Here is a 21,094-nt window from a genome sequence, read left to right on the forward strand (position 1 = left end):
AGTGGTATTCATGGGTCCTCGGAATGTGTGCCAATGCATGGGAGGGTTGTGCGAGTGACTGTGGAATGTGGGCATGGGTAGGTGCAGTGTGCCAGGGCGTATGTGTGTAGGCTCATGGATGACAGTAAGTTTGAATGAAAAATTTGCAGGTGGTGTTGTGTCCCATTTGCTAATGGTGCACCTTCACTCACAGCTACTTTTTTCCTCTGTATGTTACATGCAGGTTAGTATGCATCAGAAGAAGGGATACTGGCGAGCCATCGCCAAAGAAGTGCGGACCCTGGGGGTATACAGCCGGCGGAGCACCCAGTGCAGGAAGCAGTGGGAGGACCTGAGACGCTGGGCACGGAAGACCGCAGAGGCCCAGCTGGGGACAGCCTCCCAACGAGGAAGGGGTGCCCGTCGGACCATGAGGCCCCAATGGCCCGCATTCTGGTGGTGGCCAATCCTGAGTTGAATGGGCGCTTGAAGGCAACACAGCAGCCACAAGGGGGTGAGTACCACCACTGTTAGCATTGCTTATTGTGAAGTCTAGTTGAGTGCAAAAGTGTGGTTGGCAAGTAGTGGCTAGGTGGTACTAAGGTATGTCCATGCAGGCGTCCCCCTTTCCTTTATTGGGATTGTGAATTCTGCTTAGAATGGGTGGGTATTCTGTCATGTCACAGGTCCCATGGGTGGCCTAGTGGGTCTGATGTATGTCCTCTGAGTCTGAACACATTGTGGTGGGACAGCATCTCTCTCCCTTGTTCAAAGTCAACACATTTGGAAATGTACAGAATGGATGGTGATGTAGTTGGGCAGTGAAGTGTAGGTAGGTCAGTGTTTTGTGGGAGTTAGAGCACCACACAGGGGTACCTACCTTGATGTAGTAGGTGATGTTGAGGGATAGTGTCTGGGAGGGTGGGAGTGCATTTGTGCCAATATTCAATCAGGTATTGACAGCCTACATCCCTCTTTTTTCATTCCCCCCCCTTATGTTCTGGTGTTCATGTGTGCATTAGCATCCTCTGGCGAAGGAGCAGAGGCACCGGTGAAAGGGGATGCTGCTGCCCACGGGACCCAGGAGGCAGAGACCTCCGACGCCGAGAGGACCAGTGAGATGGAGGGCGAGGGGAGCACCACGGAGGAGGCAACTACCACTGCAGGTATTAACTCTGACAGCTCCTCCAATGGCAGCTTCCTGGTGGTGGCGGACACTGCTGGAAACACTGGACATACAAGATCTTCCGCCACCCCCGTAACAGCACCACCCTCCCAGTAGCTACCCCCCCCCGAGTTGCCCGTGCCCGCTCACCCAGGAGGGTGGGCGTCTCCTTCGCCGCAGGCACCTCTGCCCCTGCCCCAGTCAGTCCTGCTGCCCTCAGTGAGGAGGCTATTGATCTCCTGAGAACCATCTCTGTAGGGCAGACAACCATTGTGAATGCCATCCAGGGGCTGGTGTCACAGATGCAAAAACGCAATGCATACCTGGAAGGCATTCACAGTGCCATGTCTGGCCTACAGAGATCTTTTCAGGCTCTGGCCTCCTCTTTGACGCAGCCAGTGTCCCTGGTTCTTCTGTCCCGCCTCCCACCTCCTCTGCCCTTTCCAGTACCCCATACCCTTCACCCATCCTAAGCACACAGACAGGGATGCACCCAGGCCAACACACAAGAAAGTCAAAGAGGAACACAGGCACCACACATCCCACCACAAGCAGGCACACACCCAACAACCAATTGCACACACCACAACAGCCACTTCCCCCATTGTGTCAACCACCCCCTACTTCCTGTCTGTCACCTCACAATGCACACCCACATTCTCTGCACCCTCAGTCACTGCTCCAGCCACCATTCTCACAGTCACCTCAACTGCTGACATTCGCTCATGCACCCCAGACACTACACTCGCAGTTACCACGACAACTTTCACAGACACTTGCAGCACTCACCAGAGCTGCACACACACACATACACATACACATCCATCTACACTAGCTGCCTGTCTACTCCCACTGTTTCTGCCCCTCCTGCTAGTTCACGCAAATGAACCCGCACATCCACACAACAGCCATCTACAAGACATGAGCAGACGAAGCACACACCTGCATCAACTGACAGCATTCCTACACCAAACACTTCCACTCCCTCTACCTCCACTCCCAACCCTATCTCCAAAACCCCTCTATGTGCACCTAAGAAGCTTTTCCTTTCCCGTGTCGACCTTTTCAAACCGACTGGCCCATGCTGGTTTGTCCCTAAATGCTGCCTTGCCCTCACCAAAGCCACTCCTTCCTCGTCAGTATACTCCCCAGTCATCGCTTCACAGTCCTGTGCCCCTTCCCCAGGGAGGAAAAGGACATGTAGGAGGCCAGATCCCACTGCCACCCCCACGGTCCAGGCCCACTCCCACTCCTTCCCAGAGCAAGTCCAAAACCCCACCCACTCCAAAACCTAAGCCGGGGAGCCCACTCCCAAGCCTGAGTCCCCACCCCTACCACCCCCTACCCCTGCTCCCTGAGGTGCCTGCCTGCTCCATTGATGCCCCTTCCCTGTGGAGGCCATGGTCGTGGTAGGAGTCAAGTGGGGGCCTTGTGGGCCCAACGGGACAATTTGAATGGACTTGCCCATGGCCTTGTCTGCACTTATTTTTCTGCCTCCAGTTTCTGGTTAAATATATCTGGCCAGCAGACATGTTGGTGCAATGTTCTTCCATAGTTCTTTGTTTTAATGTGGGAGGGTTGTGCACACAGGTATGTGCTTTGCATTTTCTTGCTGTGCATGTGTCAGGTAAGTGTCTACCTGTACAGATTGTGGACCTAGTTTTGGGAGGGGGTGTGTTGGGGTGTTGGTGGTGAGGGGGTGTGTGTGTAAAAGTGTCAGTGTGAGTGTATGTGGGCGTGGTGGTGTGTGGGATCCGTGTGGTGTGTGGGTGTGTAATGTCTCCCCTGTGTGCTAGGCGGCTGTACTCACCGTTGTCGTCTTCGTCTGCAGTCACGGTTGTGGAGGAATGTCACAAGGGTCCGCACTGGGAAGATTTCCAGTTCACATCCATGTCAGCCTCGACGTCGTCTGTGTCTCAAAGGTGAGTGTTTCCTTATGTATGGCTCACTTCCACCAGGCTATGTGTGGCAGTGGTTCCGCCCCGGAAATCTTGGTGGTGTGGTGTTTCGTATTACGGTGGGCGGGAAGGGCCTTTTCGCCGGCCTGAATAGGGCCCCCACCGTTGTCGACAGCTCTCACACTCCGGCGGTAGCAGCGGTGAAGTGGCTGCTCTGCTTGTATTCGTCTACCTGACTCATACTACGGCGATCCGGTCTGCCACCCTGTGGGCGGTCGCACCTCCACCGCCAGCGAGGTGGTCCAACACCTTAATGTTGTTTACTCATATCTTTAATATACCTCCGCACTATTCTGACCAACTTTCCAAACTGGGAGCTGCGGCTTCCTGGTGCGCCATCAAAACTAGCCAGGGGCGCCGCACACAGTTTGGGAACCACTGGCTGTAGTTTTATTGTGTCCGAAATGGAAATAGCTAAGTGGTTCCCAAACTGTGTGCGGCGCCCCTGGCTAGTTTTGATGGTGCACCAGGGAGCCGCGGCTCCCGTGGGCCAAGTTCTGGTTTGTTCCAACTGAATTTCTGCCAACCGTGGATCATGATTGGACATTCCTGTAGGTGAGTTCCATGGGTAGCAAAATACATAATCTGCAGAGCCTGACCATTCCTGATAAGTCTTTGGTCTATCAGTCTTAGTAAGTTTTGGTCACTGTGACCTCAATGCGCCCTCTAAAGTTTGCAACCTTTTGGTTATTTTCCCCGTAACTGCATGTGCGCTCCAAGAAGTCTCAAAGAACTACAGCCTTCTGTATATATATCTCAATATTGAAAAACATATATTCTGGATGAAAATTTGTGTTTTTTCAGAACTCATAAGTTGATGTTGTGGAACTATGGTCGACTTTCCAAACCATATTTAAAGCTGATACTCGAGTAATAAAAATCAAACAGTTAATAATTCCCTTGGTGCTATGGCTGTTATGTGCTACCCATGTGGAAGGATTACATTTTCACAAAGCATTTTTACCTTACTTTTGGACCATGCCTTATGCACTGAGGTGAACTCTAATGGTTATCCTGCATTTGGTAGCCACTCACGTAATCTTGTTTTATGTGGTTACTATTAAAATTGCATCTCTAATCAAAATAGTAGCTCAGCAGTATTCTCATAGAATATAAATAGCTCCTATTAGAGAAGAGGTTCGAGACCTCTGGTGCAGAGCCGTTTGACTGCAGTGTGGCAGGCTGCTTTTACAGAAGGCACATGTACATTGGTCACATGCATGGTTCAGTAGCAAATAACCACAGGTGTTATTTGAGGAAGCCTAACTCTGCCTCATTGTGGGCTTATTGGTTTATGTACAGGCTTTTCAGGATTGGCTGGAACAGAATAAGATTGGTGCCTTTCACCTTGGCCATCCTCCTAATTTGGTCGCTGCTTTATGATCTGAACCTCATTGACACTCTCTGTAGATCAATTTGACTGCCCGAAAAGCAAAATGTGTCCTCCAGAAGTTCAGTTAGAATTTTGGAAGTGTAATGCTGTATAAAACATGCTGTACCTGATTTTAACTTTGTTTTGAACAGGCTGTCCGAACATTTATTCTGCTGGAAGGAGTCTGCTGGAGACTGGCAATGCAGCTGTGGAGTAAAGCTTCAATTCGAGTGATTTGCCTGGAGTCCAGGTGCAAGTGGCTGTTCCTGTGCTGGTTATGTTGTTTTGCGCTAGGGATTCAGTGTAGTCCTCGCAGCTCTAGAATCCCCGCAGATAGGATTTTTTCTCGGATTTTATTCCAACCCCTAAAATGCTTGTTAAACCGCATCACATTGCTCAGATGTAAGCAACACTTCACGCAGACAAGTTCTAAAAAAATCCTTGTTTGCTTCGGCCAAGTAATAGTATAATGACATACATTTGCTTTTTGATTATCTGTGTATCTATGTATCCCTCAGTTTGTTCTAGGTGGCTATGTTGATCTGCCAGAGACGAGGTGGAATGACATGGTGTTGTGTGCTCTCTGGTGGCGTTTGGCTCAGTAAGACTAGGGCTGATAAAGTAACATTTGCTATGGGAGGAGCCTTCTACTTTACTCAATGAAAACTTCTCTTGTTTTGTCTTTGTGTCTCTTTGATTAACCCACATAAGTATCTTGTAAGTAGATCGCACGTATGGTAAACATCCCTACATATCCTATAAGTGATAGTTCCTAGGATAAGGACCGTACTTTCGGGTGTATTTGTAAAATGTGTGGCAAAGATCCGGCTTTGGCGGATAATCTCCTATTTCTCTGCTGGACTCGAGGACAATTTATCTTAAACGTATTTTGGTAAATCAGGGAGGTCTGTGGACACTGGGGGTTAAACACATTGCAGTCAGTCATTGCTCACTGACGTCTCTAGATTGGTTATTTGATTCAAATTGTACTTCATCAGGATTAGATATTTGTAAGAATTTCCTTTTTCAGCATAAAATGTTAATCTTTGCTGTAAAATGTATTGTCCGCTATGTGTATTTATTTTGTATATTTATGTGATGATTAAAGTTGAATAGAAACCTGAAAACTTTAATATGAAGGTTTCTAGTGTAATAGATTCCAGTTGCCTGTATGAAATATGTTTAAACCAAACTTGTGTCAGGTGAAGGCAATTGACAGGGTATATGCAGACAGCCTCGGGTCATAAACCTATTGTGAACCACTACAAGAGGTAGCCCACTGTTCACGCTGCATTCATGATATTCGAATGAATGTTCGACAGCCTGACCTTCCCATTTATTGTATAATCTCTGTGAAGAATAACCTGCACTCACCAACTTACCCACCAACACGTCTGCAGTTTCAGAACAAACTCCCTTCAACCTGTAAAAGATTTTCGGGGTTTGTATATCTGATAGAGACTTCTAGTCGCATACTCCTTACCTTAGGATTATCCCCAAGCATCAGACTGGATCCTGATACTTTTTCATGAGCCACTTCAGTCACTTTTTGACTAACATTTTTTTTCACCTTTTGTCAAAGGGTTATGAGACAGTCTCCTGATATGGCAGGATGTCCACAAGCGAAGCTGTTATTAAGACCTGTGGCACCTGTCATCGGCAGTAGTCAGTGATGGCCCACACCTCGTCTGCCTCTGGTGCCTTGTGCCAGACTACAACGCTGAGACATGTATCAATTGTTGCACCATGCACCCCAAAGCCTGGCTGCTCGACATGCAACACCGAGATGGTCTCGATCCCAGTGGGGAGTAAGGATCCGGGATCTGTTGTGGTGCCACTCCAGTTTCTCGTCATCGCACTCAAAATCGTCCAGGCTTTTGGATAAGTCTCACAAATGCAAGCAGGACAATAAGTCGAAGAGATCTTCATTATAGCCCCACCCATCTAAGTCTTCTGACAAGACGAGGGAACATCGGCATTTGAGGCCTGGCTCCGTAGTTGAGCTTGCAGCCTCGGTTGTCTCCGTGCCTACTCGCGTTTCAGAAGTGACCCCGACCAACTCCATGAATTTTATGAGGCCATGCACATCATCTTTGAGCAGCCTGTCCCTGCTGGAGCGTCTTTAGGCCCTGTGGGTTTGGGAAGGGACCCTACTGGTCTTCTGCCAGCGGGTTTAACCCTGGCACCAGTAGATCCCTTTGAATCCATGGACGGGTCTACACTGGTGGTGTGCGAGCCACCTTCGATCTCTTGCAGCACCTTCCCCACTGCCAACGTCCCTGTCGCCACCGGCAGTGACGTCCCAATGCTCATCCCAGACTCTAACACGAAGTCGGATGGGTGTTGTACGATGCCGCCACTGGCTAGAGGCATTTCATCCAGGTTCGAGCCTGTGCCCTATTCCTATGGGCTGAACTTGGGGGAGAGGGGGACTGGGAGAGGCCACTTGACCCTGATGAATAACAGCCCCTGGATGTCACGTGGACACCTGGTGTAAGGAATTGGCGGACGCCAATGTACTGGACACCTCCCCTGATAGTGGCTTAGTGTCTTCTCCGACCATGGCTACAGAGGAGGAGGGTGCCACTTTTGCAATGGTGGTGGTAAGGGTGGCTGAAGACTAGTACCTTATGTTATCCGCAGTGGACATCTTGACTGAGGTGCGCCAACTAGGAATTGCCCCCACAGAACCATTACTCATATTTAATGAAGCCCTAATGGATGTCCCACCTAGGGAATGGTCCAACCCCTGCACAGGGGCTCCTGTGAACAGGACAACTGCCCACCACCTCTACCCTGCTCCTGTGAACCCCAACTTCCTCACTCAGCACCCCATGTCAGAGAGCTTGGTGGTCTAATCCCCCACTTACAAAGTGAATCCTGATGCATTCCTTGCCACTCCACCAGACAAGAAATCCGAGAGGCTGGATACTTTGGGAAAGAAGATGTTTTCCTCCGTCACCCTGACACTGTTGTCGGTGAACACCTTGTGCCATCTGGACTGATAATCCAGTGCACTTTGGGATTCAGTTGCATAGGTGCTGCCTGAGGTCCTGGAGAAGGCCTGAGCAATAGTCTCCCAACCTATTGCTGATGGGACAGATGCAACTAAGTTCGCCATATGCTATGGGCTGGACGCAGAGCAGTTTCATTGTCGGTGGCCTATTGGCGCCTCGCCTGGTTGAGAACCAATGGCTTTTCGGGGAATATCTAGGCCTCACTCATGGACATGCTCTTTGATTGCTCCCAACTCTTCGGAGACAGGGCGGACTCAGTGCTTGAGCACTTCAAGGACAGCAGAGCTATGGCCAGGTGGTTTGGCCTTTCCATTGCCCCTCGCCAACCTCAGTCTGCCTTTAGGTCTTTGGCGGCCATGGATGAGGCTTCCAGCTGCTGTCTACTTACCCAACCACCACGGCACACAAGCTTCCCAGCTCCTGCGTGGCCAAGGACATGGTACCCACAGACCACATGTGTCAGGTAGCCAGAAGTCGAGTCAGCCACCACCCCCCGGCAGCCTCTTTAGTTTGTCATCTGACCACCACAGGCATCCAGAGGGCAGCAGGATAACCATCACCTGTACCACTGGAGGTCTATAACATCCAACTGCTGAGTTCTTCAGATTGTCTGAAAAAGCTACTCCCTCCCCTTCTTGTCTACCCCTCCGCCCATGTCACCCATTTGCAACTGGCTGACAGAGGACCATATCTCATTGCTCCACCAGGAAGTGGCAGCTCCCTTGGCCAAGGGAGCCATAGAAAGGGTGCTGGCATCAGAAGTATGTCATGGTTGCTATTCTTGCTACTTTCTGGTGCCCTAGAAGGACGGAGGCCTTCGACCTATCCTAGATCTGCGCACTCTCAATTTCTTCCTGAAAAAGGAGAAATTCAAAATGTTAATGCTCACGCAAGCTCAAGGCCTGTCTGCCCTGTAGCCTGAAGACTGCATGGTAGCAATGGACTTGCAAGATGCATACTTCCACATCCCCATCCTGCCTGCCCACAGGCACTACCTGCGATTCACGGTAGGCCACAAGCACTTTCAGTCCACCTTACTCCCCTATGACCACACAAGCGGTACTCTGGTGTTCACCAAGATGATGGAGGTGGTTGCAGCTCATCTGCGGAGATCAGGTGTGCCAGTTTTCCCCTATATCGACATCTGGCTGTTTAAGGCGCGCTCGCCCTGGGTGGTCGTCTTCCTCCTCCAGACTATGGCAGACTTCCCGTCTCCCTGGGGTTCACTATCAATGTGCCAAATTCACACCTATCTCCTTATCAAATGCTCCATTTCATCTGAAATGTTCTGGACACAGTGCAGTTTTGGGCTTATCCTCTTGAACGGTGAGTCAAAGACATTCAGGCTATGATAACGATGTTTCAGCCCCTATCCTGGATTGCGGTGAGACTGACTCAGAGGCTGACGTCCTGCATTCTGCTTGTGACATATGCCTCCTGGCATATGCAGGCTCTGCAGTGGGACCCGAAGTTCCAGTGGGCGCAGCATCAGGGGAATCTCTTCAACATGGTCCAGAACTTGGAGGATGCCTTTCTGCCCATTGCACTCCTGCTCAGAGTTCTCAAGAAGATCAGGAATAACCGGGCCCAATTCATTGTTGTGGCTCAGAGAGTTTAGTATCATGAGCTGTTGAGAATGGCCATCAGTCTTCCGATCAGGCTGCCCCTATGGGAGCACCTTCTGTCGCAGCAGCAGGGGAGGGCTCTCCATCCAAACCTGTCAAAGCTTCTCCTTCAGATGTGGAGATTGAGCAGTGACAGTTGACAGCTTTCTAACCTTTCGGCAAAAGTATGTAATGTAATCGTGGCAGCACGGCACCCCTCCACCAAGACGATAGACGCCGGCCATTAGAGCAAATTTCTGGCATGTGTACAGCCAAACAGATATATCCTTTAGCTGCAGCCCTTCCTTAAGTTCTTTTGTTTATCCTTACTCTGGCCCAGCAGGGCTCCTCATTGGGCACATTGAAGGCTTATTTATCTGTCATCTCTGCTTTCCTGCGGCTACCTGATCAGCATTCCCTCTTCAAGTCCCCTATTGTAAATAGGTTCCTTAAAGGTTTGCAACACTTATTTCTCCCAGCTTCCTTTGTTGCGCTTCAGTGGGACCCTAACTTGGTTCTTTTCTAATGTGTGCTCCCTTTGAGCCGCTTCATGCTTGCCCTCTTAGGCTGCTCACCATCAAGACGGCCTTTCTGATGGCAAATACATCTGTCTGGAAGGTCTGTTAGCTACAGGCATAGTCATCTCAGCCTCCATACTTCTCCTTCTTCCCAGGCAAACTGGCCTTTAAAAGTCAAGCATCCTAGTTACCCCATTCCCTATAGGCCAGTCCATCACTGGGCCTCCTTTTTACGCTTTAAGGAAGAGGAGAGACTCCACTGGCTGGACCCAAACAGAGCGTTATTGTTTTACCTTGACCGCACAAAACCTTTTCAGGTGGACGATCATCTGTTTGTGGGATATGTCAGAGCCAATAAGGGAAGGCCGTGCAGAAGCGATCCATCTTCCGATGGACCTGCTACGCATTGGCCAAGAAACAACCACCAAACGGTTTAGGAGCTCATTTCACCAGACCAAAGGCTGCGACCGCTGCGTTAGCATGCAGAGTTCCGGTCTTGGACATCTGCCAGGCAGCAACTTGGGCCTCACTGCATACGTTCACTAAGCCCTACTGCCTGGACAGTTAGGTCCATCGGGACAGGCATTTTGCCAATTTGGTCCTGCAGGACTTCCTAGTATGAATCATGTTCGCAGACCCATCTCTGGAGAGGTATTGCTTGGGTATCTATTCTAAGGTAAGGAATATGCGGCTAGAAGTCTCAATCAGATGAACAAGTTACTTACCTTCAGCAACAGTTTACCCACCCAACCTTCCTGCTCTGCGAACAGATTTTTCGGGACAGGTTGTTTCTTTTTCATGACCCTAGTTTCTCACACCAGTGTTCTTCCTGTCTCTGCGCTTCTGGTGTGGAAAATCACAAAAACAAACTGAGGTCAGTGCGCTAGGGTGGTGCCCATATAGGCACCACACATGTCACTTCCAGTGCGAACGACAACACACAGAGCCAAATGAGAGGTACTGCTCACAAAAAAGCTTCACGATCCAGTCTGACACGTGGGGATAATTTTAAGGTAAGTAATCTTTGGCAAGATACAGTCTCTACCAGATACAGCGTTAATATAGGTAAGCAATTTGTTCTTTTGTGCAGTATGAAGTGAGTGGTATTCATTTAACCACACAAATTCACCTGTACAGGATGATAATATGACTGGTTTTGAAATAATTTTTCTATGGTGTATATAGGAGTGTTTTTCTAACGAATGTTAATATGCCACATTGCTGTATGAATTGCCACCTTGTTCAAGATGGAAGTCATCTCTGGTACTCATTCAGTGCATCACCCAGCCCACCTCCCGCCCCCCCCCCCCCCATGCACATCCTCTCTCCACCAATGCACAAGCTCCGCAGAGCACCGTCAAGCTGTAATTAATTTAGTAGTTTTCCACTATTATTATTGTTCTTTTTCTGATTAACTTCGCCAGTTCAGCTATAACTTGTGACATGCTTTACATCCTCTGATACACTGAAACCTATTCATTCACATACGTTCTGTTCTACCATATTTGGATGACATTAGCATGAAGGGTGCAGAATACTTATTCATGCAGTGGGTTAGTGTGCAAGTATTAAAGCAATATCGTGTTTATTTTTCATATCTCTGATTTGCTGAAGAAATTATACATTTGCTCAAGCTACGATTATTCTGCAGAACTGTTTATTTAATATGAAAGAATTATGGATAGGACCCTCTTGATTTTGGGGGGGGTCCCAAAATCAAGGAGACTTAGAAGCTGCTAGAGATACCGTCTGTTATTGTATTGATTTTGCTGCACTTTTGAGACTTAAAATAATTTCAGATTTTTGCATACTCTGTATTACTCTGCATTTGAAAGCCTTCATGGCATTGACTCTGCTTCTTTACTTTTCGTTTTTTTAATGAAACCCTTTAACTGTTCATTTAATTAGATCTTGGTTGTTGATTAGGCCTACTCAGTTTGCTCATTAGATTTAAAATGTAATATGTTTAATGAATTGTATTTCTCTTGATGTTAATGCTTTGGGAGGTGCCTGAATACGTGGACTCATTGTATCGTGACGTTGAATTTTACCACTGTCTCCTATCTAGTAAAATGTGGGAATACTGCTTGAGGTAAATTTTTGGGGGAGGTCTCCATTTTAAGTTACAGTAAGTAATTGGCAAATGCTGCACTATCCAAATACCCCATTACATAACCAGAAATCTCTTAACTCGCTAGCTTTACTGTCCATCCTTCCTCAGCTCAGATTCTTTATCTCCTCAACATGGACCAGTTTATCTATGTATAAAGTGGTGGGAACTAGTCACAGTTGATGACAGATCTGTGCAGTTGTTTGTTTCTGCCCTCCTGAATTCTATTCTCATCTCTCCAGGTCTACTGCACTTGATGTGACCGAAGGAGCTCCTCACCTCGATGACCACGATGCCCAGAAAGAGACGATGCTGAGATGCCCGTGAAAAAGACAGGCCCTGCCCGACTGGCATACTTGATGCCCTTGCTTCACTTCCTGGTCCTGGCGCTCTGCCTACGCTGCTCCCACATGTGTCCAGAGGGCTGCAACTGCTCGGCAGACAGCTGGGTAGTACGGTGCACCCAGCGTGAACTAAAGGAGATTCCCCACAACATCCCCCGGGACACACATCTGCTTTACCTTGATTCCAATCACATCACCAACATCCCAGAAGGTGCCTTCAGGGACCTGTCCAAACTGCGAGAGCTTGACCTCTCCAACAACATGATCGACAGCATAGAGCCAGGTGCCTTCCGTGAGCTGGGAGATGACCTTCGCCTCCTAGACCTGTCCAACAACCAGATCCAGCAGCTTGGACGTGAGGCTTTTGGGAGACTGAGGCCCAAAACACGTCTGTACAACAACCCCTGGCATTGTGAGTGCTCGTTACAGGAACTCTTTGAAACGCTCAACTTAGACCCTGAGACTCTCAATGAGATTGTGTGCCACAGTGCAGTTCAGGATGAATTCTCTGGACAGCCCTTCATTCGCCTTCTGCACTCTGGCATCAACTTCTGTAGCCTCCAACAAAAAACAACTGATGTGGCTATGCTGGTTACCATGTTTTGCTGGTTCACTATGGTTATAGCCTATGTCGTCTACTACGTGCGGCAGAACCAGGCAGAGGCTCGGCGCCACCTGGAGTACCTCAAGTCTCTTCCTCTGCCCAAGAAAATCACGACAGAGGGAGATACAGTCAGTACTGTCCTCTGACCTCATACAGCAGACTGTAAAGGAGCGCAGTCACTGCCCAGGTGCCTTGCTCCTGGGGCCCTATACTAGTGGGAGCTGACGCAAGATGTGATATCAAGGACTCTTTACACTGTTTCTTCCTCCTGAGGTCTGAAAATGCACTGCATCTTATAGGCTCTTTCTCCAGTAGGAAGCCAACTGGAAATACGCGTGTATGTCGAAATAGTCAGCAAAGGTTGATTTGTTCTAAGTGGCTGAGTCTTGGCCGAGAGACAGTGCTCTGTATCCTCATCTACAGTCTGCTGCCAAGAATGCTTTGCTTTTTGTGACCAGTAACCTTGCGGTCTGGCAGCGAAGTCCACACTTTCATGAGCTAAATTTACACGCATAAGCCAGAGGTCCAGGATAGATACTCAAGCAGTCCAAAAAATGTAGTACAATAGAGTTTTGACTGTAATACAGTTGTTGCAACAAGTTTTGACAGGATTAGGTTTAATAATGTAGAGGATCCACAGCAGTTGGTTGGTGTGTTTACATTTTATTCCTTCCACTTTAGTCCGATCGTTGTGCCAATTAAAATACATATTTTCTGTCATTGCTGCTACAAATGGGAGCTGTCTTCCAAATACTGAGATGTGTTCTCGACATAACTGCTGCCATTTTGTGCATAGTCTGTAGAGTATTTACTGCCCAAAGATGGCCATGGTATCCATGGTCATCAGGGACTAGCTGGTGCCCTACAGCGAGGTCTGGTAAGACACACCCCCCGGAGTCTGGTGCAGTCAATGTCACAACGCTCTTTCCTCAACATCAATAAGTTTGTAAGTGGCAGAAAATATTAGCGAGTGGATCCAGCCCCTCAGAACCTACCCCTTTCACCATTGACTGAAATGTAACTTACGTAAATGCTACATTTAGACACAGCTGCCAGATCCAGAACACTTTGTGTACGGTAAGTGCTGGTAGTATCCAATACCCTTTCAACCTGTTTGAACGTTCACATAGGTCTCTACTAATAAGACTCAAATGAAGTGGGCAATTGGCTTAAGTGTCTTTAAGGTACAGTGTTTGAATAATGTGTTAATTTGATGGGAAAACCAGGGAGCATGCCTAGTTTGGCGTAACTTCAGTGACTTGGGTATTAAACTGGTAGCCTCCCTTTTCAGCAGCAGAAGGCATGAGAATAATTGAGAATGTCATTCCCACCTCACATCCTTCTTTGAAGGCACCCCTCATGTGGGGTCGGATGTGAACTTGGCCTGATATTTAGGCTTTGTGGTCTTTTGAAGTTTTGGAGGTTGAACCTAACCTACATTCCAAGTGTTAGCGGTCTCTTTTCTCTCGCATTTGTTCTTCCTGTAACTTGAGTTTCTGTCTAACTTTTCTCCGGGAAGATCGGGTACCTCGGCGCTGGAGGGGTTTCTAGATTGCTGTCATGCAGTTTCATAAACACACCCTCTCAGACAGGGTGATTGCCAGTGCCAAAAATCCAAGCAGTAGTAGTGTCTTGCCAGTTTTGCTGATCGCTTACTCCTTCTGAGCAGCAGAAAGGTAGAAGGTGACTTTTTAGTGGTCGCACAACAGTGTTATTAGAAGGGCAGGAGTCCTGCTTCCAAGTGTAGTGCCTTAATCATTATCCCACAAGCCCACCAAAGCTGCACACCAGCATATTGTTCACTGCCACCTGCTGGGTGTCAGGGAAAGAGGAGCTCTCCTTAATCTGCGGTATGCTACATGCCTAGAGGTACCCCAGAAGCATTTGCACCAAAGGCACTCTCCCTTACGCCCTAGGGTATAGCTTGGCATAGTGTGGGAACTCATAGTGCAGTGTTTTGAGATGATGTTACCTGCAATCATCATATTTCTTTAATTGGCCTGTATGTCTTGTGGCGACGCCTCCAATCCACCTCATGAAATCATTGCTGCAACAAATAAAAAAATGATTACCCACTTAGGACGCCATTACTCCTTGAGAATATCATTTTGTTATGCCCACTTAAGGTGCAAAAGCCTTCCATATATCCTAGCTTCCTCACAGGTAGTCCGAGTATGACAGGATTGGAGCCGACGTAGTCAATAATGTGTCTGTGAGTAATCACTTATTTTGCACTTTTTCACTGCAAATAGTTGCACCTGAGCATTCGAACTGTGTGTCACTGCCGAACCTACACATGTGGGACAAACTTTGGGGACAGAATGGAATGTTTTTTTCCTTTGATTTTGTTGTCTTTTGTTTCTTGACTGACCACTGAACTGTGATCTTAACTCTGACACACCACGTCATGCCATGTGTCTCAAAGAGGGCATTAGGTTATAGTGGTTAATATCACTGAAATGAATGGGGGAGAGTAGATCTTTCTTCTGGGCTGGTCTGAGATTTATGTCATATCCAAGGGAGGAATATTCATTGGCTAAAATTCATGTCATGGTCATCCACTTTCACTTCATATGAACCTTTAAGAAGCTGGAATATTACATTAGCAGGAGGCACAATTTCAGTTAATTCTGCAACCTTTGTCCAACTTGGCTTTCCACACTACAATGGATATTGTAGCAGCAAATCCCGTGCTATGAGTTGAGAAGTGTAGCACAGATGGTCATTGCCTGACCACCGACACTTTTTCAACCCATAGAGCGTGGGTTGTGTTTGCCAGATTGGGTTTATTCGGCAAAGAGAGACCCGATTTAGCACTCCGTCCCTGTAGTGGAATTCAGATTTCTTCATCCTGGCTACATTAAGAAATTGGCATCATCTGAGCAAATTAGATGTTGCCAGTGAAGCACAGTACAAATGCAGCTGCCATTTGTTGTTGAACAGTTGTAAAGTTGAGAGGTCTTCTACTTCCTGACTTATCCTATTTACTGGGTTATTATTATTAGTTTTAGTGGTTGATTGTATAGTCTACCTGTTGAAAAGTAGCTCTCTGTAAAGATGCCTGATAGGGGCAAATTCTACCTGGTAAGTGCCACTGTGTCTGAACAAAGACTGTCATGGTGATAACACAGGGCAATGTCATAATACGGTACACGAATGATGTTTGAGACGTCTGTGCAATTGTCGCATTACTTCAGCACCCCCATGTCAGGAGAAACAATGTCAGCAGTACCTCCATGTGACAGAGATGCTCAAACTGATACAGGATTGAGAAACTGGGACTGTACTACCAGTATTACCGAAATAATCGAAAGGAATAAAAAAAAATAGCAACTAGTGGTGCTGCAAATCAGCCGTCCATAGGCACATGATTACATCTGTAAATGTAGCTATTTCGTTTGTATGACTGCACTCATCACCACCTGTTGGCCCAAGTGGTTGCTGGCCACATGCTTCCTCCTCGGCCAGACTGTTCTTGCTACCATATTTCATGTGAAACACTGTGATAGTCCAATTGGGCTGCCAACTGGTGACAGGCCTTGTTGAACAATGCTTCAAAGAAGGTGTGTGCTGTTCTTCTGCTCACCAACGTGCATCCGAAAAGCCACATCTCAAACATGGATTTTTGTAATGATTCTGTAGGCAGAAAAATTGTAAACTTATTCTGAGTAACCAGAATATGCTGTAGTTTTAAATAAAACGTTCTAAGTTCTTAGACTCGGTGACTGCGCTATTGTGTGTGTTCTTGTGTTGTTCCTGAACTCCCGCATTCATGTACAGTTTCAAGACTTACCTCAGAGACCACATTCAAGGAGCCAGGGAATACATTCACAATACCCACTTACTTGTCGACTTACAGAGATACCGCTTCTTTTATTTCTCTTTAAGAGGTCCATCTAAGGATTCACATTTTCCTGCTGTGCCTCCTTGTACTTGTTTTCTCTCAGGTTGTAGTGTCCGGCTCATGTGGCCTTCTTTGAATGGACCAACCACATGTTTTGTTGCTTGTATTCTGTGTATGAACCTTTTCCGGGTCTACTGCAAGTGTCCCTCCCATCTGTACACTTTCCCAAATTCACAGTCAATGGTTTCTTTCTGTTGGCGAAGAACAATTTTCATCTTGTGATTGTTCAGGCTCTGTGCTGCACCAGTCCTCTTCCTGTAAAGAGAACACGTTGTTGTGCCCTAGCTGAGCAATGTTGACACTTGCCCAGTTTACATGTATTGAGGATCAACAACATTTCAACAAGAGACACGTGGGTCTGAGGATAATGCATGAAAACATTAAACAAACCAGCAGAAACAATAACAGAATATACATTTAATACATTATACTTCTGTTGTCCAGGATTGGGGAGGGGGATATCGGATGGAAGGGACGAGATGGCAGAACGTGGGTTAGAGTAAGTAGGAGTCCGTGTTAATTAGAGTATGACCAGAGGATGCCATAATTCGCCGTTGAGGGGGTGAGTTTTGAGACACATTTTAAAAGAAAACTTAACCCTCAGGTCAGATGGCGGGGCTTTCTAAAGATGCAGACAAGAAGCAGAGAGGAAAAGCTGCATGTTTGTGCACAAAAGTGTTTCAAAATCGCAATAAGGCAAAGGTTTGTGCAGCTCAGAAGCAGGATAGTGAGTGGCAGGAAAAAAAGCAGAAGAGTAAGTGACTCGACGTGAAAACCAAGATTGTTGCTATTTAGATTAAACCTTGTTATAGTTCTAACCCTGTGGTTCCCTTTGTCGGGTATAGTACCCAGCAGAATGTGCTAGTTCCTTCTGAAGAATGCCGTATGCACATCTTTTTGGTCCACCCTGGCAGCTGTGGGTGTAATGTGAAGACACATGAGGGGGCTGGATTGGAGGACTTGAAAGAATGGAAAGTTGGTGTAAATTTACTAAGGAATTAAGTCCTGTGCGGTTCAGAGGGGCACCTGAAAGAAGGGAAATAAATTGTTCACCAGGTACTTCCTTCCAGTGGAGGTTGTAAGGGGCAAGCAGTGCTGAAATGTAGGATGATCTGACATAGGAGTAAAAGAACTCTTGATCTTTTGATCCTGAAATAGAAGGCAATGATCGTGCCTGGTTGGTGATAGTGGAGTAGTTCGGAGATTAGGTAAAAACCTCCAATTGACAAAATCCAATTTTCTCTGATTCCTAAGACACTTTTTTCCCTTTTAATGGGAACATGAGTTGCTTAACTTCTGGATCAGTAAAAAGTAAAAAAGCAGGCAGAAGTTAAGTTGCCAGTGGATGTCGAGGTCCATTGTTTTATTTGGCATGGAACGTCTGATCAGATGTTGTGAGACGGAAAGTGTATATATTCGTTCAGAACAGAATGTCTAGTGAAAGCGTAATCCTATGTGGGTTCGGAGGAGGGAACGAGCGTATCATTTTTCTTCTGTCAAATTGTTCAGAAGAGTGTGGATTATTTATTTTGTTGATCAAGTGCTGAATATGTGAACTTGCAGGATGGTGAAGCATAATCTTCAGTCTCTAGTCCCAAACGTATCTGCTTTTAGGCTTGCCTCCAGTGCACAGCCAGCACGATGCACAGTGGGTAATCTTATAAGTGCTTAACATTTTTCTTTTAGGGTTGATGAGTGCTCAGAAAGAACTGTACTCCTCCCGCCCCCCCCTCATCAACCACCAGGCTCTCTTGGACCAGGTACATCCAGAAGAACTTGAAGAGTAATGTCTTCAGCTGGCTCAATAATTGCACACATGCATTTCTGCCTTTGCTCCAAAAAGTGTTATTTTACTCTGGAAATCATTTCTGAAGTTTGGGGAATAGTAGGATTTTAGCTCAAGAGGAAGTGAGCCTCTGTTTTTTGCAGTCACCTGGCTTCTTTCTCGATACTTCAACGTTGCTTCGTGGTGGGGTGGAGTGGGGATAGGTCAGAGGGAACATAGGGAAGCTGTAAGCCATGCAAGTGGTTGCTTTTCCATTGGGCCTTCAGAGCCTAACCCTTCATATGTGTTACTAGCTTAACACTGGCAAGAGCCCGTAAGGAGCCTTTGCTGCCTAATATAGTGAACAGTCCCGTCTTTCTTAGGCCCTTTAGGCCAACAGTGATAGTCACTGTTTAATGAGCAATACATAACATGACTTAAACTCCACTCACGTCTATTGCACATGTGCACAATGCTCCAGTAGTGCTTCTTAAAGCTGGGGTACTATGGGAAAGCCCTGGTACTGATAATGTGTTGCCTTGCAGATCAACAATTACATCAGTATTACAGACAGAGTCACAAGAAGAGCGAGCTCAGGTAGTGCCCTGATTGAGAGATCTTTACAAGTGCATCCCATAGCGTATATATCTTGAGTTTCTTGCTGTCACTGTGGCCTTATTTTAGTTCTGTGCTCCTCCGTGTCTCTGATCTCAACTACCCAACAGAGCATTCCCTATGGAACCAGATTGATTTTCCTTCTTCATCATCTTGCGGTGTGGGTGATTCAAAGACTACAGTACATAAAAGAGGATCCAGCTTTCTTCCTGCTAGATTATAGTTCTGAAGCTTTTGAACCTTGAGGAAAAGAGACATCCCTATCGCACCTCTATTGTGCCTCTTACAAAAATAGGCAAAACCTTGTTGTCACAGGATCTGAGACTTCCACTCAAGTAGAGACAACCTTGCACAAGTTTTCCAAGGCTTTCTCCGTGGGACGTGCTGACAACAAGTAGGCACAGTGCTTCTAAAGGATACACCATCACCTCATTAGCACAAGAATTCTTATCTCCTGTGCGTGCTCACCCATTCGTCAAAAAACACCCTGCTAATTTAAAGATCCGAGTTTCATTTCAGGTTTTTATTAAAGATTGAGATCTTACATCAAGATCTACAGTATATGAAATAAATCAGTACAAAGTCATAAAAGTTTAAAAATGTAAAAAAATCCCACACATTAATTCATTTATTGGTTAGTTTAACAAATCCATAGCAGCCCTAGCAGTTCTTGCTCCATACCTTTAAAACCGTGGTTTTAATAATCTTCCTTATAGTATCTTTTAAACTGGGCAAGCAAAAATAACATGCTCAATAGTCTGAATATCTAAATAACACAAGTTACAAATTCTTTCTTTCCTAGGAATGGTCCTCCAAGTATCAGTTATAACCTTTACCACCACACAAATCAACCTGAAGAGCAACATACACCTTCGTACCCTATGCTCCAAATTCCACATTAAATACGGCTGGGGAGTAGCCAGAGGAAATGAATGAGTCACATTAGCAAAACGAGGATTGGCATTACAAACGGTCATATCATTCAGCATGGAAGAATTCTTCATATGACATTTTAAAAATTACATAAGAAGAACATAGCTCATATTCTGAATGTCTAATTTTGACAGTGTAAAGTGCTCCAATGCAGATTGAACATTAGATAAAAAATGACCCAGAACGCGCATAAACAAGAAGAATTTACAAATCTATAAAGCCCTTTAAAGTATTGGCATAAGCATGTAAAATACAATGATATCACCTAAAGATAGCTACTACTTATCTAATATACGTACTCACCAATCCTAATTCAAATCGTCAAGCTTCCACTGAGGCCATGGAATTTAAAGTGCAGATAGAACGTAAAATCTTACCTTCCCCTCTATGCATAAAATGCCAACCACTAACTTTAATCGTTTCAACAGCATAAAGATGAGTGGTAGGAACCTCCATTTTCTAAACCATTGAAAGATGTTTTAAATGCCTACAACCAGTTGCCCCATAAAGAGTTTTTAGTGCATTTCCATGAGCGTAAGCCTTATTTGACATATTTGGAATATGGTCTTTATCTGCCAAATTCGCTGACATGGTTCTGCCCAAATAGAGCTACAATTTTACTACCTCTAAGGGAATATTTTTAAAGGACCAACTATATCCTTTACCCCTCGGAAAACCTTTGACAGAGCATCTCATAACTTTAGTCTTATTGTTTTGACCTTTAGAAACTGGGCATCAGAGTACATTGATAGAGCATCTTGACGCTTCTGAAGTCCTTTAGGAGTTGAATCTAATAAGATAATATCATCAGCGTAAAGCAGTGTCCCCATAGGGTAACCACCTAATTTCGGGCATCCCCACCAATGATACTCAATGCGAATGGTAAAACCACCATATATAATGAAAAAAGAAAAAGGGCCAATAAACAGCCCTGTTTAAGTCTGTTTCTAGTTGTAATTTTCGGTGTCATTCCCCGCCTACCCCATAACATGACATGACACCATGTGTCTGTATGAAGGGAATGAATACGTTTTTAAATGCCCTCGGGAATACCCATGGCATTCAACTTCTTCCAAAGAATCTGCCTGTCTACGCGATCAAACGCAGTTGAAAAATCTATAAAGGCTGCATAGACAGGCATTTTCTTCCACTTCACATATCTTTCTAGCAGCGGATGAATCACCATTATATTATCGAGGGTCGAGT

At 46.2% G+C, this 21,094-nt stretch overlaps 1 protein-coding gene across 3 annotated transcripts in view; it reads left to right on the forward strand.

Annotated features, from left to right (window-relative positions):
* Nucleotides 1-16,383, forward strand: part of LOC138292387 (leucine-rich repeat-containing protein 3-like) — a 193,757-nt gene extending 177,374 nt beyond the window's left edge. For 2 of the 3 annotated variants that reach the window (XM_069230956.1, XM_069230955.1), the window contains one exon: nucleotides 11,966-16,383. In XM_069230956.1, the coding sequence (XP_069087057.1) occupies nucleotides 12,041-12,817 (777 nt within the window). In that variant the 5' untranslated portion in view covers nucleotides 11,966-12,040 and the 3' untranslated portion in view covers nucleotides 12,818-16,383. The remainder of the gene's footprint in view (nucleotides 1-11,965) is intronic. The other variant, XM_069230957.1, reaches the window with a different exon arrangement.
* Nucleotides 16,384-21,094: the final 4,711 nt, after the last annotated feature.

The sequence above is a fragment of the Pleurodeles waltl genome, chromosome 4_2 (assembly GCF_031143425.1).
Source record: "Pleurodeles waltl isolate 20211129_DDA chromosome 4_2, aPleWal1.hap1.20221129, whole genome shotgun sequence".
In the NCBI taxonomy this organism is placed as follows: Eukaryota; Metazoa; Chordata; class Amphibia; order Caudata; family Salamandridae; genus Pleurodeles; species Pleurodeles waltl.